General features: G+C 40.9%; 1 protein-coding gene across 1 annotated transcript in view; it reads left to right on the plus strand.

Annotated features, from left to right (window-relative positions):
- The window catches only part of MACROD2 (mono-ADP ribosylhydrolase 2), an 852,361-nt gene that overhangs the window by 791,971 nt on the left and 39,636 nt on the right, over nucleotides 1-20,754 (plus strand). The window contains exons 12-13 of the mRNA XM_082757433.1: nucleotides 11,196-11,258; nucleotides 14,635-14,703. Coding sequence (XP_082613559.1) covers nucleotides 11,196-11,258; nucleotides 14,635-14,703 — 132 coding nt within the window. The remainder of the gene's footprint in view (nucleotides 1-11,195; nucleotides 11,259-14,634; nucleotides 14,704-20,754) is intronic.

A 20,754-nucleotide genomic window follows, 5' to 3' on the forward strand; every position in this document is an offset into this window, starting at 1 on the left:
TCTCATCCTGACTGGTCTTCTTTCATGCTTGCTTTCATGCTGCGCTAAACCCATCTGAAATTAAAATACCAATTTTATGTTTGGATTAGAGAATTCCGTGATGACAAACCACACATCGATTTGTATGTAGGCTAAATGGGGTGTGGGATCATGGTGTCATTTTCCATACTCATAAATAGGGGAAACAATAATTATTTTATATATATATATAGAGAGAGTGCTACTAAAAACTTTCGTTGTACCAGTGTCTTAAAAAAAAAAAAAAAAAAAGGAAAAGAAAAGAAAAGAAAAAGGAGGAGGAGGAGGGGGGAAAAAAGCTGTAAGCTTTTCTTTCCATTGGAAAAAGAACTGATGTTCCACTAACTATTTCTGTGGTTTACTAAATTCAGTCCCCTAGTTTACTATTCCTGTCAATGTTTTCCTGGTGACCTACAGTTCACTTTGTGGAATACAAACAAATACGTCGGAAGAGTGAAGTAAATAGCATGGCCATAGAATGATTGCATTACCCTCAAGCTGTAAAATGCCTGAACTCCTTGAATTTGATGCTGCAGAGTAGATTTTGCTGATGCAGAGTTGAGGCCTGTAACACATAATCACTGCTGCAGAATTTAATCTAGCAGGTGACGGAGTCCTTTCCTCCTTAGGCAGAAATCAGGCCTATAATGTTCAGGACTAAAAGTCTCAATTTAGTCTTCAGTTGTTGTGTTGGGAAAAAAAAAAAGTAATTAAAGCGTTTTCTGGGGGGGAGGTGGTGGTGGGGGGACCTGGATCAGATGTCGGTGGAATTATCTGTCTCTGTTTTGAAGAGGAATCACACAGCTAGGCTCCAGACACTGAATTCCTATAAAGTTGCAGAGTGGCCAGAGTCTAATGCAGCACACCTGTGAGTCATTTCCATTTAAGTAAATGGGATTTGCACACATTTGTCTGAGAATAGGACTTAGTTTCTGTTGTTCTAATTATTAGCTGTTGGTTTTGTCTAATTGAACGTAATGCTAACGTGCAGCTTTGACAATTATGAAAACTGTGAATACATGACATGAACCAGGACCGCATGACTGCATGTCTGAATGATTTTATTTAGATAGGTAGGAGTTTGGCTTCACTTCTAAGGAAGTGCTTTTTTTTTTTTTTTTTTTTTTGGAAGGTTTCTGGGTACCTAATGCATGTAAGCGGTCTCAGATAAAACACGCGAAAGCCAAACTCTGTCTGAGGTGAACTTTGGTGAATTTTCCTCGTGGTGCTTTGTGTTCAGAGTGTTTTAACCTTTAAGTAGTTAACATGCTTTATGTACCCAAAGCTTTTTTTTTCTTTTTTTTTTTTTTGAAAAAATAAAGAAAAAATAAAATAAGTAGCTTTTAGCAATAAAAGCTAGTCCAAACACACTTATATTTTCCCCTTGGTGCCATGACTAGATATAAAATATTTAGCAAATATACACTGAGACAAAGAAAGCACCAGATTTTTTTTTCCTCTACGTAGCTGTCAGTGCCCTTTTAGACAGACAATGTGAGCACAGCTTGCTGTTTTAGCAGCCTCCCGCCACCCTGAGACATGTGCCCTCGTGGCAGCTTGTAAAAACTATTCCACCAGGTTCAGTAATATTTCTGCAGTAATATTTTCTACGGCACGCCAAGCTGGTTCATTGGCTGGAGGTAATGGAGCAATATCTTTTCAGTGCGTGTAAAAGTCTCCACAGAAGATCGCGGAAAGTAGGCTCCTTCATTACTACCCTCTCCGCAATCAAGGAAAGTCTAATAAGTGGCTGTATGTAAGGAGCTTGTTTTGCAGTAAGCTAAAATAAACACTTGACATGCTAATGAAAGCAATTTTATACTGAACCTCTAAAGTATTAATGGTGTCTGTTATTATGCTATTAGATATATTGTTCTCTGCATTCAGACCGTTGATAGCGAAAAGCAAATGTGAACTGCATAGCAGATTCTCCTGTCAGTTGTTGTGTTTGGAGAAGTGGATAGGCTGGATACACAGAGAAACTTTCTTTACTGCCAGGTTCCCTGCAGTATTCCAGGTTTTACATGTGCAAACATGCAGTGTAATTTATTTATTTATTTATTTATTTTCCCTGAGTCCTGCAGGATGGGTAAAATCAGCCAGTGATGATTTTGCCTTTCCCTTGGTTAGGTGCATTCATTGACCAAGCAATTCCAAGCAAGTCTGAGGTTAGAAAAATAGATTATTTTTTGCAGTAAGCCGAGCTTGGTGTGTCTTCAATAGCTTCATAATGCAAGGATGAAGTAATTACATAAACAAAGCAGTGCTCATTGCAGCACAGCAGCCGTGAGCTAGCATGAATACCAAAGGTCACATGTTCTCATCCTACTTATCCCTACCAAGCAAAATCAAACTCTTTTTAAAGCAATCTAATGAATTTTAAAATGTTCCTTATTTCTCTTCATCTCCCCAAATGGCCTCGTATGTGTGCTGAACAGTGAGGGGTATGTAGTAGTTTTTCTTGATGCTGGGAGAAGCATAGCTGTTTGCCGTTTCCTTCCTTCTGGATTTCTCAGTGAGATATAAAATGGAGCCTGCCCAAGAGCTGCTTCATCTATTCCCCTGTGGCCTGCAGGTGATCAATATCGTATCAAAGATGACTAATACAGCCAATAACAGCAGCATAAATGCCTGATCTTTCTCCTCCTCCAGGAGAAAGCCAATCAATCCATGTGGCAAAAGCCATTTCTGTGCCTTTCCAAGGTCAGGATCCTACTTGTTCTCCATAGAGGGATGTGAAGACAGAAGTGGAGTTCTGCAAAGTGTCTTGAGCTTTTCTCCTCAGCTCCTCCCAGGACGAAGTACTGGATTTTTCTGACAGATTGATAGCCTGTTGGTCTCGCATGATCACCTCAGCTGAGGCCCAGAGTATGTGTGAGGAGCTGGTCTGTTGGAGTTGCTCATCTAGGATGAACTTAGCCTGCTTTCTCATCTCCTGCTGGAAAGGAGGACAGTTTGATGGATAATCCAAGCCAGGAGGATCAAAATGAACACAAATCACCTTTAGGATAGTTGGTAGAGATGATTCTGTTGCCTGATGGGGGTCATTGCACTACCAACCTCAGAGCTTTCAAGGGCAGCATCAAACACCTGAAATGTTTGGCAGCGTCAGCAGTCAGGGCTCACTAGCAAGCTCCTGCCTCACTCCAAACAGTCATGCTGCGTCTACAGATGTCAGTCTTCTGATTTGAGTATACGCTACAAATGAGGCTAAATGGAGTTGCATCTTATCTCAACAACTCCTAGCTTCAGCAGGTCATGGCGATTAGGTAGGATTCTCACCAAGAGAGAGGAGACATTCTCACACCTCATCCCTTCACCAAGAAAGCTTTTGTCCAGTGACAAAAAAAAAAAAAAAAAAAAAAGCATAGTCTTGGGACTAGAAAATAAAGTTTATTTTACAGCTTAATCCCATACTTGTGACATTCGTGTAAGGCTTCCCCTTCTTGCTTCTCCTTTCTATACCATGATTTTTGCAGCTTTGCTGCTCACTGCCTTGCTTCATGGAGTGGGGGATATATCGTACACACTGACAAAAGCCAGCAGTGCTGGGGCTTGTGCTCCTTCCCTGATGCTGGGGAGGCATGTGCAACAGCTGTGGTGTCTTAGGTCTGCACAACAATGTTCAAAGCATCTTTCCTATGGTCTTTCTAACACTACTCAGACCTGATTGTCTGTCTCTTTAAGGTATGGATTAATATTAACAGGAGTCGACTTCTGATTAAGTTTGAAAATGTTACTTGATTTATAGCAGGCAATTCTTTTATCATTTGAGAAATTGTAGCTACATTTTTTCCTTGCATCCTACAGGGCAGTAATATTCTTCAATAAATTTCTGCTCCACTCGTGATATACCAGAAATTAACATCTAGACACATAATTATGCTTCAAAACCACATGCTCATGTTCAGCCTTAAAAGTGCTACTTCTTATTAAAGTAGCTTAGAAGTTACTGCGTTCTTTTTTACCACCAAACTAAATCCTTAAATAAAAATTTAAATTAAGATAAAGTACTACAGCTGAAATTCCCTGGGAAGCATGTGTATCAAACATGTCTGTAAAATGTTTCACCTTAATGTAGATTGGTTATATTTAAAGTGATGCTATTAACCCCTATCCACTTTGGTTGATAGCTTCTTTTTTCACTCTTGTTTTGAAGTCTACCATCTGTCTTGACTGATTACAGCTCTCGGAGTATCAGGTGATCACTTTCCACTTAACCTGGGAAAAAACAGGACGTTATCTGTATTTTTATTCGTATTTGCTCTCCGAGCAATCCCCTCTTAGAAGATTCTTTTCATTGCTGAAGTGGCTACTACTCTTTCATTAAATTGCTGTGCAGTGGTCACATAAGGTAGCTTGGAAAACACAGCTCATTTTGGCCTCCGTCGGCGACACGCGGTCTTGCCTCAACCATTTACATGCTCGGGTTTCTTTTAGCAGCCAGCTGAATGTGTATGTAAACTGTACCAGGCAAACAGTTGCAATTCCTGTTTTCACACTACATGCATCAGAGCAGATTTTCTTTCTCCTGAGATGAGCTAAGGTGCAAAATACTAGGTTAGTAAACTGACTAATGCGATGTTGTCAAAGAAGAATTATACGCAGTGACAAACCGACATACCTGCAGGGGACTCATCTGTCACCGAACTCCTTTCTCATTTCTAACCGTTAAGTGAATAACAGTAAAGCATTGTGATCGTTCGGGTCCAGCACAGAAGACAGAGTTAGTCCCTTAATTCTGAAAGGTTAAGGCAGAATGGTAATGCGCTTGTTTTGGTTCGTGTTTTATGATGTTTTAGCAAGCTTGATCTCCTGTATGTTTTCCCTGACAATTTCTTCACTTTGTTACATTGCTGCACTGCATGATATCAGGAACTGTATGCAAAAAAAAAAAAAAAAAAAAAAAAAAAAAGAGAGAGAGAGCTTTTATGTTTCACTTTACCTGTGGTGCTTGGTTACCTAGTCTCTTAGGCACACCGAGAAAGTATGAACAGGTAGTAAATTGACATAGTAATGAAAAATTTATGATCATATCATGCACCTTCGCATATGGGGTCCCTTTCTTTTTCTTTCTGGTAAATAGAACTGCCCGTAGGAGTGGGAGTCAGGACTCCTCCCTTCTGCTCTTAGCTCTGCCTCTGCTTGCTGCTCTTCAGCACGCTTCAAATCACATGAGCAGTTTCTGTCCAATTTTCTCCCCTATAACAATATATGAATAGGAACACTTGCACAGCACTCTGTGTGTTTTTTGCATCAAAGTGCAAATTGTATCTTTGTCCTCTGTATGGACTGTTTATGATGTCTAGGGCATGACGTCCATATTCTGGTTGTTTTGGAGAGCTCAGGCTTCCAGGAGATGTCTGCTTTCATCTGTTTTGAACAGACACAGTTGCGGGTTGTCAGAAATAGCGATGATCAGCATCTCTGGCAGTGAAATTTTAGATGTCTCTTGCCAGGCACCTGCATTGCAAAATCGGAATCACGGTATGTGTCACGCAGAAGAATTACATCCATTGAGAAACCAGCCTAGCACAACATTCCCAGCAACGTTACAGATGAAGAGGGTTGGGACACATCTGAGTGCTGTTGTCTTCTAAGCACCTCACTTGGTGCTGTCGCTGTTGGCCCACACATTGTCCCCTGGTTCTTCCCTAGCCAGTAAAGAAAGAGTGATGCTGAGTTGCTTGCCTTGTGATCCACAGAGGAGAGAGGGAAGGGGAACACGCCTAGCGACTTTGGTGGGCTTTAGATTAGGCTCCTATATTTCTCAGGATGTTAAACAGTGAAATATAATGGTGTTATTTTTAACCTCTGAGATAATCCTCATGAGCTGCAGTTTTCTCATTCTTTTCCCACACTCCCCAACAATTCTTGACAAAATGCCGCATGAAAATGAAAACCTGTTATTTATTAGGCTGACAGCTTCGCAAGGCTCAGTGCATTGATAGCAGAGCATTCAGGTCCATGTCTGCAGTGAGGAACATTGTTGAAACGGCAAGGGGGGAATAAGTCTCATAACTCCATTAAACAATTACTGCAGATAATTCTTTACTACCCCTCCTAAAATTTACCCTACAGGGGTTATGTGCAAGTAGTGATTAAAAATGACCTAAATCATAATTTAATTAAAATAAATTAAAATGCAAACTGAAAATGTTCAGTAACCTCAGGCCACCACCCTAATGATTCATTTTAATGCATGTGTGGTTCTACAATAATGGCCTTTGTGTGTATCTGCTTTTTGTTTTATGTCTGATATCATTTTGCCATTGGAACAGCCTTAAAATGGTTGCAGGCTGTATGATCTTGAGTGTACATACAGATCTGTGTGTGCTTTCTTTTCGTATATTAGGAGTTTCACTGAAGTCAGCAGATCTGCTCATGTGCCTAGAACGTAACAGCTGTAAGATTGGGGTCTGTATTTTTAATTTTCTCATTAATTAGTTTCCCTGTTATCCTAGAAGAACCTTCACATCATTAGTATGATTGTTGTGGCAATATTTTTGTGCTGTGAAAAGGACAAATCAAAACTGTGGCATCTCTTATCTGCCAGATCCCAGTTTGCATTTGTCACAGAAGCGTGGCCTCACTTTGGGAGAGATTTGCCAGCCTGACCGTGGGAGATTTGCATGGTTGGTTGCCCCCAGGGGAACCGGGGATGCTCCTGGGATAGCAGGAGCCATGCGAGGATGTCACAGGGTCAAAGCCGGTGCTCAGGGTTACGATGCAGACATCTGGGAAGGACAAGCAAGATACGACCCTCAGGCGTTGGCCCTCTGTATCATTTATTCCTTCTCTAAGAAGGAGGAGGTAGTCTGAAAGAGCCTTACTCTGACTGTAGATGCTCTGTGACTGATAGTGTACTATTTTCTGCGTAGTGAAAATAAGTTTATTATTAATAACTTCTGTGTTGGAAGGTTGGAAGTAGACTGGTTAGGCAGAAATTCTTCCTTTGACTAAAAGCATGTTATCTGCAATTCTGTTTTCTTCTGGAGAACGTCTTTTTGCACCAGTTCTTGAGACATTGACTGTAGCCTTAGCTCTAAAAACGTCTCTGACTAGTTATGAAGAAAGGGACTGCTGAAGAGTAGGTGTATGAGAATCTGGCACTCATTCAGCTCTGAAATGGGAAGAGCCAAGAGGCCAGCAGACTATTAATATTTTTGACTTGCCATGTTTGTCGCAAGAGCAGTGAAAGATGTAAAAAGCCATGCGCCTCCGGGCTCTGGCAGAGCAAATGGGAAGAATACTAAAACCTGCTCTGGTGCTGCTGCTGAGAGCTTGTCCCCTGGACATTCACAGGGTTCTTGTCTCAGCCCTCTCCCATCTGACTGCCGGCTTATTATTTGTCATATCATCTGCTTCGTTTTGGGGCTGCTCCTGCAGCTGGCATATCACTGTGCATGCTAAATACCTCTCCTTAACATAAAGTGGGCAGACGCTCGCAGAGTATCCGGTTTTGTAGCTTAGTTAGAAGTGCTGCCTGCTTTGCCAGCTTGCTGAGTGTGCTGATTGATTGCTGCTTAGCCTGTTTGCTACCAAATATAAATGAGGGTATATATCATTTGGGGAGAATTTCCTTGCTGGTCCCAAAGAAAAAGGCCAAGAGGGGAGAGCAAGCTCCTACTGTGCAGTAGTGAGCTTGGCACAGGAAAGGAATATACATGGCCAGGAGTAGATATTTTAGTGTCTGATGTGCTTATTTTGTTTGTATCAAGCTACTGTAATTCTCAAAGTCCTGTTTTTTCATCTGACTGCCATGCTGGGGAACAGAAACAGATGTTCCCATTTGTCTTTTGATGTGGCTCAAAATCATTTACATTTGCTGGCCTAAAATGACACGACATGTCATTCACCACTTTTTCCATCTCCTTTGGAGTGAGTGACAGATTGCTGTTCAATTACCAGTATAATGAAAAAGCAGATATTGCGAGGACAGTTTTCACCTAAAGGAAATGCAATCACCAGTTGCTGCAGTAGTGGAAAAAGAAGGATGGCAGACACTATAGAAGCCATCCAGTAAGAAAAGACATCTTTAGTATTAATAATGTCAGGGGGAAGACTCAAGGGAAATGCACAGGGCCTGGCTTTCCTGCCTGGAGAAAAGGAGAGCAGGGGTGAATAAAAATATGGTGAAAAACGGGCTTGCTTCTCTTCTAAAATATATTTTCAGTTCTTTGCCTTGAGCTTGTGCTACTTAAAGCCTTCCCATTTTCTCGGCACCCAGTTCCAATGGAGAGCAATAATTACAGAAAGCCTCTACAGTAGAAGACACTCAGCGAGAGGTTCATTAGAAGAGAATTAAAAAAAAAAAATGGGAAAAACTGTTTGTCAAATGCTTTGGGATTAGCCACTTTTCCAGCCAACAGTTGGCTTTCTTACCAGTCTGTTCTTACTCTGCTTCCTCCCTTTCTCCTGAGATGAAGAGGTTCTCCAGGCCAAGCAGAGCTTAACCCTTTGCTCTGCGAGTCACTGCCTTCAGGATCACTTGCCCGCTCTTAATTTTTTAGTGTTTCCCTTTCTCTAATTCTAGCAAAGTCGCTTTGCAGGCACAACATGTACTTTCCGTATGCTGATCAAGATTAATTCTCATGTCCTAGTCCAGTCAGTCTGTTAGACTGGGTCAGAGTACAAGAGGTGAAACTTCTGCTTAAAGTCTTCTACATTTTTATTTCGAGAGGAACAAAATGAAGTGTTACATGGAAAACGTGTTAAGAATCCAATATACAGTGCTGTAATTACCATTCCATTATTCCAGTTTTAAACAGTGAACCCCTAGTGAAATAATAGCCTTAGGATGGACAAAATGTACTGATGAATATGTGCACTGTCCGATAATCTGGTGAAGGAGGTGATCTGTTAAGCTTTCTTTTGAGGCGTAAGCTGGGTATGGGAAAGTGACTTTAAAAAAAAGGTGTAGTCCCTCGAAATAAATATGAACGAATCCCTTAAATAATGTATTTTAGCCAAATAACTCATGGTTATAGTCATGCTTATTATAATGGATGTAGCAACAAGTATCATCTAGAGTTGTGGCTTTGCATTGTGAATGCAGTAAGGTAATTGCTGAGATGATTTTCAGTGATGTATTGGTAGCTACTGTTTTTGCCTGACCTGCTTTTTCTGAATATGAAGTTCTTCTGTGCGAAGCGAAACATGTTGCACTTGGCCATAATGAAATCCTTTCTGTTTTGGCACTGCTTGTTTAACGGTGATGCAATATTCTCTTTTGATCTGACTTAATGGTAAAGATTTTTCAAGTGTCACTGTGCTATTGCGTTACAGTATTGTCTCGAACGTACTGTTCCTTTCCACAGCTCTCCAGCTAGACGACTTTATCCCTCTGAAACACAGCCTGGTGACATAGAGGATTTTTTTCCTTTTTTATTAATTGTCTGCTGCAAAGCTTGCAAAGTCCCAGAGCTGTGTTTTAAAAGAGAAGGGGCAGGGGGAGAGAAGAGTTTGCCTTCTAGCAGGACTAACTTTCTAATTTGCGTGCAGTATGGTGCGTGGACTGGCAGAATGATTTAAAGGGAGTGGGGGCGAAAAGCCCAGCTGGTTTTATCAAGCCCTTTTGGTCATCCATGTAATGCAATTTTTTACAGGTTAGAGCCCACTAGTGTCGTAAGAAACGACAATCTCTAGTCATCTGTTAAGGCTGGTTAAAGCCAGGGCGGAGAGCTACCAGGCGGGCAGGAGGCCCGAGCCATGGCCATCAGCTGCTCCCTGCCTGCCTCGCTGGTCGCAGGCGGGGTGTGAAACTCTCGCTCCATCTCTTCTGAGAGCAGCTCTGTGCAGGGCCGGCCAGGAAATGCTTCTCCACGAGTCCCATCTGCTGGATGCCGAGATGTATTGCCTGCTGGAGGGAGGGCGAGCATCATACCTCAGCCTCTAAATCTTAGCCGAGTGCAGCGTGCAACCAGGAGATGCACGCTTGCTTCTGAAAAACACTTTCTCTGTTTTACTTCCATCCACCTAATTGCATTTGGGCTGCTGCTGTTCTCTTCAACAGACACCATGTGTTAAGTAAAAGCAAGGTGGCAGCGCGAAGAACTTCAACCGTGTTGCTTTAGAGAAGCTGTAATCAGAAAAACCCAGGAGCCAGAAAAGATCACAGCAAAAAATATGCGTATCATTATCAAGCCATTTACAGGCCCGGGAATGAATTTCCTTTCTCCCAGCGTATATGCTCAGCAGTCAGTTTTTCAAATGCCTCATTAGGGCTGGTAGTCAGCTGCTCCTCGCCGTCTTTCTCGCCATGCTGGAAGAGAGGGAGCACAGCCATCGCATCTGATCCAGGCTGCTGCACGGCAGCCTCTAGTGTTGTTATGAAGCTAAAAGAGTGTTCTCCATCACTGAAAGTACACATTTCCCAATACGTTTCTGAGCGGGCCAAGCGAAGGTTAAGAGAGCTTGGTCTGGTGTCCATAGTCTGGCTTCCCCCAGGGTATTACTTTTCTCTGTGGTAATTCACTGTTTGGTACCTGCCTTCAGAAAGGGTGCTGGAGGGAGGAAAATGGATAATGAATGCGAAAGCAAAGTAGCGGAGAAAATTGGGAATGAATGTGAATGTAAAAAGGGGGAAAATGCATTAAATCCTAGCAATCTCACTGTGGTTTATTTTGCCCTCTCCTTTGCAGTCATTTGTGATGCATTTTGATACTTTATGTTAAGTGGCATTGAGCCTTTTGCTTTAAAATAAAATTCAGGCAATTCTCCCTCTCCTCCTCTTACCTTCCATAGCTATTAAAGTAGGTTCTGCAATCTGAAGCACAGCCACTTCAAGGCTCTTGTGGAAATGTTACTGGAGGAAAATAATCCTAGAAAAAAAAATCTTTAGAAAATAAATAGAATAAGATCAAGCAACAATTTTATCCATTGCAGACAGTGTTTAGGGAAAGATACGTTTATTTTGTGTACAGATATTTCTCATGTGCCTACTAAGGTAAAAATCTTTAATCTAACCTCTCTTCCCCAGCTGGAAATGTGACGCTTTCAAATGTAGCTGGTTATGCTTGCCATTTGTTCAGTTTACCTTTTCCTCTCTTCCCTTTTATCACAGGGCCTTGCTGTAAATGAGCAGTTTGAGCTGCATTGGTGACAATTAATATTGCTGCTACTGTTATCAATAAACAGATGCATCATAACTAATTGTTGTGTGATTTTCTCGATAGGTGGTAACAGCACAGAGGAGAAGCAAAACATGGAAGATACTGAGGGCCCGAGCCGAGAAGCAGGTTAGTGCACAGTTTCTTAAAGGACTTTGAGGTTTTATCCACCCTGGAACAATAATCCTCGTCAAATGCTACTGAGGGAACACACTTGTAGATTTTCACTAGATTAGCTCTGAGCTCATGCAGTTATGGACCACAACTCCATTCATTATGAACAAATGAATTGCAATGCAGGAATCCTTAACCTACCAGCCCCACATTCCCTCTTTAAAGCGGACTACCTCTACCTGATCCTCTAACTAGAGAGAAATATTTCTACTACTCTGTCTACACCAGAGTAGCACTCTGCATACAATATAAAAAGGGGGGGGACAGGGGAGAAGGAGGGGAAGGAGGATGGGGCAGGGAAGAAACTTGGGAAAGGTGGAAACAGTCTTTCTGTACGGAGAACCATAATTCTGAAGTTTTCAGGTTTCAATAAATAGTCTACACAAGTCTCTGGGGTTATGAAGATTTAAATCCATACAGAAAGACATTACATATACTGTGAACAAATGCCAGAGTTCACGAGCAGTGGATTTTGCAGATGGCATGATTATAAATTACATATTACAACGTAGCAAGTTCAGTATTTTAAAATGCAATGTCACTCCATGTTTGCAATAGATGTTTTTCTATATTTTTTTCCATTTCTAGTTATATTTTCCATCATGCCCAACTCTGTTCAATGCAAAAGACTTAAGAATTAAGCAGTTATCAACAGAGCTGATGTAGCAATCAAAATGCCTGTAAATACCCTTCTTTCCTAGGATTTCTTTTCCTAGCATTACCTGCAATACAATATGTTTCCTGGTTATTTTTTTCTCATAGTAGTGCAGGATGCTACCTTAATTCACATGAAAGATTTTTATAGAGAGAGATCTTTTTAATCAGACTTAAAGATTGTTATAAATATGTGGAAAACTGAGCTGAAGAAGGCCAGCCAGTAAATGCAGCAGAAAAAAATAGGAAGCCTGGAGCCTTGTCTGATCTGTTTTGCATACTATATCTCAGCTCTTTCCAGAAGAGGAGCTCATTTGACGGGGCCCCTTGTTTGTCCCACATGGTGAGCACCATGTGTGTGGTAGCACAGCATTTCTCCCTGCGCTCCCCTGGGCAGTCTTCTGCAACCGTGTGTTAGCAGCTGATGCTGGTGGCCTCAAGTACTTGAAGTCCCTCTGTATTTTGTGTTGCCTTCATCTCTGCTTCTTTACATCCCCACGCGTGGCACGCAGTGTGAGGTGAGGACACAGTCACACAGCACTCTAGCTTTGGTCTGGGGCCCTTTATCCTCCCCAGGATAAACATACTGGGGTATTTTGTACACGCTGAAGGATGTTTCCTTTCCTGGATTTTTACCGTTATGCTGGTTGGGCAGAAGTGTGGAAGGAGTTGACCTGTCTGAATCCAGGGTCTGCTTTAATCTCTTGCTAGGCAGGGTGATCTCTTTGCTCAAGCAATGCAGAGCTTTTAACTGTACCACATAATGCTTGGCTCCTAGCTCAGGATTACTCCAGCTGCAGAGATTCCTGTTAAACTCAGTTATGTTACTGTCTATAGATGCCAAATATAGCCCATTGTACTTGTCAACTATATTGACTCTGATGGTATGTATATTTCCTTGGTGTTTTGATTTGCAAAACAGCTGGAGTGATTGTGATACGTTTCATTTTTCCCCAGAGAAGTGAGGGGAATGCACGTCTCTTAATTATTACTTTGCTGCTGGAGGTGTGTTAAATGCATTGTGGTTTTTTTTTCCTTTTTTTTTCTTTCTTTTCCAAAACTGTCATTATGACTTGTTATGTTAGTAGCTGTCAGACCTGGTTTATCAGAGATATCGTGTATGCTCTTGTGCTATCTCATATTGGTAGTCATGTTTTGTTACTCTCATGAAGAGTGTCAAAGAAAGGATCGAGACTTTTTAAGTCCCAGATCCAGAAAATGTCATATTGCAGGAACTCGCCTAAAGACAGCGTTGTTCCTACACATGAATCACCTCCTCAGACACAAGCACACAGCGTTACAGAAAAAAATTATTTGACTTAACATTTATCGCTACTGGTTCACCTACTGATAAGAACAGAGAGGTGAACAATTACCTCAAGTGAGTAATGTTCAGCTGATGAATTGCTGCCACTTTCCACATTCCTCAACTGGGGAGACAAAACATCATCAGGAATTTCTAGGATTGCTGCTTGTGTTCCCTTCAATGGCGGTAGGAAATGACCTGATATTCTAAGATACGTGGTTGTATGGCTAAAACAGTTCTAAACACCATGAAAGATAATTGTAAGGAGCAATCTCTTCAAATGTTCAAGTTCTTATTTGTGTTTGCTGAACTAAAAGGCATAACCTTCATCTGAGTGTGACAAATCACAAATCATTACTTTAATATCGTAAAAGAAAATGTTGGAGAAAAAAAAATAGAAACTGTAGTCTTAGCCAGTCCATTACATAAAGATTTATATGTTCTTATTACATAGTACATGAAAAAGCCAGTTATAGCATACAAAGTCTGGCCTAAAATATTTCAGATATTACATTGCTGTTTTTTTTAATAATCTGCCCTCTATCCTATCATCAGTGAACTTCACAGTTAAGATGTGGAAAACAAAATGGCAGGTGGTTCAGAGCTCTTGTTTCAAGCTTGTTAAAAATACTCAATGACTATATTGTGGGGTGTAGGAGAGGGTCAGAATCACCAGAGGCAAGTCTAGTGAAAGAAAAGAAAGAATAAAAATGAAAGCAGGTTTCCAAAGGTTTTAGATTACAAAAAAAAATGCCCAGAAAAAGCAACAGTGAAGGAGAAAAAAGTCTGTTAAATTCAGGTACTAATTACTAATTTAATCTATTAAAGATCATGGTTTTAGCAGTGTGCTTTGACATTCAACATCTATGCACCACAGATTTTCAGGGACTTGGTAAATTTTGGGCCTGATTCAGGAAAGCTTCTGTTTTCAGGAAAGCGTTTGCATTTAATCATTTTGATTCCAATGGGATTCAAGGACATGATTAAAGTTAAAGAATGGCTTAATTGTTTTTTTCTCAAAATAGATGGATTAAATGAAAAAAGGAATCTCAAAGCAAAAAGCAACAGCAGCCTATTCATGAAATTGATAGCTGTTCCTGTCTCTCTATTATGGGAAATTGAAATATGGACTTGAACTGGCAGTACTGTAATGTAAGTTTACCCCTGGCTTAGGGAAGACAATCAGACCAGTAATGGCCAGTGAATACAATGTGAATGGATGGAAGCCCAGAAAATCAAATTCAAGTATAGTATCGTGCCTCAGATAAGGTGTAATGCCTTTTTTTTTTTTTTTTTTTTTTTTTCAGTAAACCGGTTCATCATTTTGCCTTCTAATGAATAACGTCTCTTTCATTTCCTTGGTTCTTATAGATGAGACGAAACCTTCAGCTGTAGCCAGCCTATCATCATCAGAAGCCACAGAGCCGTGTGAGGATAAAGGTACAGATTGTAAATTACATTGCAAAATATCCAATCCCAAGAGGACATTTCATAAAGCTGTATTTTTCTTTGTCTGAAAATTGCTAAAATCACAGTTAAACCATACAGAAATAGGTAAATGCTTGGATTTTGATTTACAAAAGTCTTTGTAATAAAACTACTTGGCACCAGCTGTTGTGCTGGTAGGAGAGATGCCATGAATTCCTAAGTCCCCTTGTTACGGAGGTAATGCTGCAGTATCATACATGACATGTCAGAAATTAGCCTGAAGCTTGGGCTCGCCATGACGACTCACACGCGTAAAGTTAAGCGTGCACATCTATCTCAGCTGTGTTAGCTCCCTATTCAGTGCTCTCCTGATGGGGAGAAAGAAAAACACAATAGCTATAAACACATCAAGAGGAGACAGAAGGAGTTGAAGTCATAATTGAGAGGGAGAAGGTAATGTTTATCTTGTGCAGACTGTGCTGGGCACTCAGATCATTTAGTTTGTGATAAATATTTGAAAGTGTCACAGGGCCAAATGACAGGGAGTTTAGGAAACAAGAAAGAGAGATGATCTAATTTAAATGTTTCAAGCTGAGATTTTTCCTGTGGAGTTGTTGGTTTACAGATAGGAACCAGTGCACAGACCTACCGTTTTTGATACTATTATGATATCATGCTATTAATTGCTTGTGCCGCTCTATGGTTTCTGGCATTTGGGGGGTGGTGAAAGGGGGGTGTCAGGAAAAAGCCTGGGTGATTTATAAAATGTTCGCTACTGGTAATTCAAAACAGGAGTTGTGCTATCTATAATAAATGCAGTCCATCAGTACAGCCTTCAAGAAAGCCTAATAGAAAAATTTAATGCATTTTACTGAGATAACATAATTATTAACATCCATTAACTTATTTATTTTAAAAGATTGAATGTTTAATTCAGTGTCACTGCTTAACTCTCTTCTCATTTTTCTAGATAAGTGTGATGGGGTGTGAGATCTTGCCCTTTTGTTCCAAAAGAACATGCTAGAGAGCCCACATACTTACCTGATTATGAGTTCAAAGCCTTGCACAGGTTGATTTAAGTGCTCTCTCAACTGATTGATTGGTACTGTGTGGAAAAAAAGCCCTCAAACCCTTGCCAGAGTACTGGCTTTTGCTATTGATATCTTCACAGATTAAGGTCATGGCAAGGCTAGTTTAAGGCAGGAATACTGATAGATTCAGCCCCAGCCATAGCTGGCAATTACCTGTCACTCATCACTCTTTTCTCACTGACACTTGGCCTTTTTATGTATACTGTATTTATGTGATCACCCATTGGATGTGCTTTTTGATGCTGTGTAATGTGGGGCCCACAGTGGGTTTTTGGATTAGGATTTCTTGTTGTCTGCAGTCTTTACCAAAGATACAAATGTTTTGCTAGTGCTTTGAGTGCTTGCTCATGACTCTGACACCCGTTCCTTCTGATATGCTGTTCAGTGACCATCTCTGTGTGTGTTTTTGATGCTCCAGTTTTTTGACCTTTTGTATTAGTTGCCTCTTCTCGGGAAAGTAGCTGTTTTTGTGTTATGCCTCTCGCTTTTCCTATAGTATTCTAAGAGAATAATGTTTTCTCCTCTTCTCTCAAGAGGCTGGCAGAAGAAGAGATGGTGACCTGAGTAGCCCAAAAGGTCATTTTACTTGGATGTCCTACTTCTCCTCAAAAATAAAACAGAAAGCATCCGGTAGGGGAAAAGGAATGAGACAGACTCTCCTCCATATATTTTGTGTGTAAAGTCATAGTACAAAGGAAGGAATGTAGGGGAGGAAAGCCTGTTTCAGAATTAGATTGCTAGTTGTTTAAGGGAAAACCAAGAGTTTTGAACAACGAGACTGCCTCATCCATCAGACCATTGTTTCAATCCTTATTTGCATTAGCATATTCTCAATTTTTCAGATTTCAGATGTTGTGTTGGTTTAACATGGAACACCGGTGTTACAAAACACTTGCTACTGCTTGGGAAATGGCACTTTTACAAAATCCTGGCATTTCTGAAAACACCTGCTGCTCCTGAAATAAATTTCAGCCTTCAAATTGTTTGCCCACTGAGTTAACGCAGCTAAAACCTGCCAAGTTCTGGAACATACTAATTTCTGTAGTTTATCTTCAACTAAATGACCTGGATGTAAAGCATTCAAAGAAATTATGTTTTTCTATTCCTTTCATCTAATTACCATGGAAAAAGATTTGTGGTGAAGAAGTCTGGGCTACAAACTTCCAAAATGCATGGTTCAAACCACTCAGAATAGGAGGTTTCCAAGCCTGCTGTGGCAGTTCAGCAGTCTCTCTAATGCCAGTGCACAGAAATGAGTATTTTGACGTGGATTAGCATCAGCTAGTAAGTTTTCCACTCCCTTTTTTTCCCCCACATATTTCTGGGATCAGAAAATAGTGAGCGCACTGAAATGCTTCTTTTCTGTTCTAAAACGTGCGGCTGCTCAAAACGGATCTCGCTGTCTCTCAGCCTGAACACTGTGGCTTGGCAGGCCAGATACAGTGATAAATTTTTTCTCTCCCTTGGTTAGGATGATTTCTGTGTTGACTTTTATCATAGCTCTCAATGAATATTGCCAATGGCAGACTGTCACAAAGAGGGTTCTACCAGTCCCACAGTAGCACGGCTCAACACTTTTTGGTAGGGTCCGTGGCAGAAAACTGTAGGTCTCACACCAATTCACGCTCTAGAGGAACTCACGCTCTTCAGGAACATGTTCCTAGTCAGGAGAGCACTTTAACTTGTTGGGAGTTTATTCAAGTGTTAATTTTCTTCTCTTCCAAGGGGCATTTGAAGCACATGCATCTCTGCTATCATGAAGTCCTAATATTTTTTCTTAACTGGAGCCTTCTTTATCCTTTTATTTATTTATTTAAACGCAAGGGGAAGGATGGGAAAAGGGAAGTACAGCTCATAATAGAATGTGCTGAACGGTGCACGAATCATGCTTTGAGGAGCTCTGGTGAAAAATGAAAATCTACTGTGGGATTACACGTCCCACGTTATTGTGTGCTCTTATCTTTCCTGTCATTCATAAGACATTCTGTCCAGAAAAAAAATTCACATGGGCACAGTTCACATATGGCCTTTGAACAGACAGAACTTCCCGAGTGCCCTGTCCTCAGGAAACAAAGCAGAATAGTCATATTACAAGAATATCAAGATGTTTGATGTTATGCTGTGGAGGTGTCCTCTTACTACAGCCTGTGCCAAGCTTCTCTTTCCACTGTCTGGAAATAGAGCAAAGAAATGTTGCAATTTTACCCTTGAAAACTCGCATGCATATCTATTAGCTCTTGAGGAGAGAGCTGACACCTCTCGGCAGCACCTTCGTAGTGCTTCATTACTGTGCATATGGAAGTAGATCCTTTATACACAGTGTATTTCAACTTAGAGATGCTCCTCTTTATGGAGTGGAAGGACAGAAGAAAGTGATTAAGGCCATTAATGTTTATGCAGCAGATAAAACACATATCAGACAGGCTGCGCTCAGTCTGGTATGCCTGTCCACACAAGATTGTGCTGGGACTACCAACTCGTTTTAAATGGACCGAGTGCATGTGTGAGAGAGCGTGTGTTCTTCATTTTGCTTCTCATATACCTGTCCTACTGATTATTGTTTAACCTGACTTAACGATGGGGCTTTCTGGCAGAAAAGTTTTAAAAGGAAATGGATTTAGCACAGATAAAGAATGAACTCCCCATTATGTAATCACGGGAAAGTTTCTGTGCACAATACACTGATTTTAATTCATTAGCACCTCATAAGAACTGAATTTTCATTTGAAGGTCAACTAAATTAAATCATATGCTAATTAATTTTAAAAATAAAGCAGCGATTAATTATTTCCAGGTGTTCACCAAAGTCTGTGCTCCTGCGGGAGTGCCATTTAAAGCAAGTCACTATTTTTCTACATTCTCTGAAATGGAGTCAGGTTCAGTCAGCTGGAGAGTTTATGTTGTCAGAGACTGTATTAGGTATATGCCTTGGCTAGAGCCGAGCCCTAAAAACTCACTTTGTGCAACCCAGAAGCCTGCAAGTATCTTGCGTGTAAAACATACAGGATATATAATTCCTGTTTGGCCAGCTGTAGTTCTCACCATGGAAAAATCTCGGTGTCCTAAAGACATAAATGATTGAGAAGGGATAAACGGAAAGATACTGCATTTCAAATCCAGGGGAGCTGGGTAAATTGGCATAAATTAGACATTGATGAGTGGGTGAAGTAGACTGACTGGAAGGTCAGTGTGCTCAAAAAGAGGTGTTTAAAATCAGCTCTTAAGTATATATTAAGACATCTGAATGAATGACCCGATTTTCAGAAGTGCTGAGCGCTCAGCAGCCACCAATGAAATGTTTTTACTTTACCCTTGGGCTATGATTAGGCCTGGAAAATTTCAGCCTGAAAAATTTCAATTATAGGTAACTGAGAAAGAACCTTTTTAAATGGAAGAGTTTCAACACCCCCAGCCGTAGCTGTGGCTCCGCGTGCCAGCTGCCGGGATAACATTTTTCTCTCCCTTGGTTAGAATGATTTCCATGAAAGCAAATTGGCTAACGCAAGCTAAATGGTGTAGTGGTGGGGGGTTATTCATTTGTTTTTATTTTCAACCAGCTATGTAACCATCAGCATCTCACCAAATGCCTGTTCTCTTAGCACCCTGATGATGGTCAGTGTGAGCTGTACGTGATGCAGGTTACTCACTTTTCCTTTCAATCTGACCTATCTGTAGCATTGTGCATCCAGACAGGGTCAAGGCCATAAACTACTCAAGAGGTATTTCTGCTTTACCATTACGCCTGCACAGGCAGCTGCAACAGCTGACACTAATCTGCTTAGCTGGTTTATTTAAATCCTACTTATTTTTAAATATTAGCTGACCCGAAGCCATCCAGCTGCGCTCCCGTCAGTCCGACCAGCACCTACTCCTTGCAGCTCCTCTCTCCTACTTTCAGCTGGGCAGCACCTTCTCCTGGGAAGGGTCTAACTGAGACTGCCAGGTTTTTCTCAGTATTTTCCTTACCCAGTGCCCCACGCAGCGGGCCCTGCCCTGGCGGCAGCAGCAGGGTGCCCGGTTATCTTACCAACTGCACCTTGAATGCCTCTTGTGGACAGAAGGGGAGGTTAGAGGAGATGCCCTCCTGGCAGCTGGAAGCTTGAGCGAGTGGGAGTGTTACCCGCTGGACCCCACCTGGGGAGATGAAGTGCCTGCTGTATCACCCGAACACTTGCAAAAATCTCTCTACAGGTTGTTGCGCCTAAAAAGGTCTGTTTTACCAAGCCGTATAAACTTGGGCTCAAATAAATCTAATCCGTCATAAAGATAGATTAAAATGAAATCTTGGTGGATATAAAAATAACATTTTAAAGTCAAAGCTCAAGAATATCTCCCTAAGTTCTTATAAATCACCATTTTATAGTACTTCATTTTAACACATTTTCCTCGGTTTATGAGGCAAAAGAATACCCTAATCATGTGGCAGCCTCCGTGCACACCATTACCTGTAATTTTAGACGCCTGCTTGATTTCTTTCACTCTGGAAATATTCCAGTCATTTTTCACAGTATCGTGCTTAAAAAATAAAATGCACTGAACCTTCTTCTTTCATAATGGCCAGCTTTTTCCCTCTTTAATCGTCTTACAGCTCCCTAAAATGTGGTGATTTATCTATGCTGTGTGCAGGACCCAGGTGTGTTGCACATTAGAAATGACTCAGTAAATAAGCCATACAGAGAGTAGCAGGGGAAGTGAATTTTAAAAGATCATTAAAACCACTTAACATTCAGATCTTACCATTTCTCCTCTTCCTAAGCATTTGCAAAATTTTGTTTGAGCAGTGTTGCTTTGTACAGTCAAAAAAAAAAAAAAAAAAAAGAATGACATGGAAAAACAGTGGGGTTTATGCAGTCTTTATACAAAATAGTGTTTGATTATGGGCAGGAAGGGTAGGATTGATAGCTTATTGCAAGCTACACAGTTTTCTTGGAGTTGAGTTCAGCATGCAGTTGGTGTATTAGAACAGTAATAT

This window comes from Aythya marila (genome assembly GCF_965140915.1).
Source record: "Aythya marila genome assembly, chromosome: 3".
Lineage (NCBI taxonomy): Eukaryota > Metazoa > Chordata > Aves > Anseriformes > Anatidae > Aythya > Aythya marila.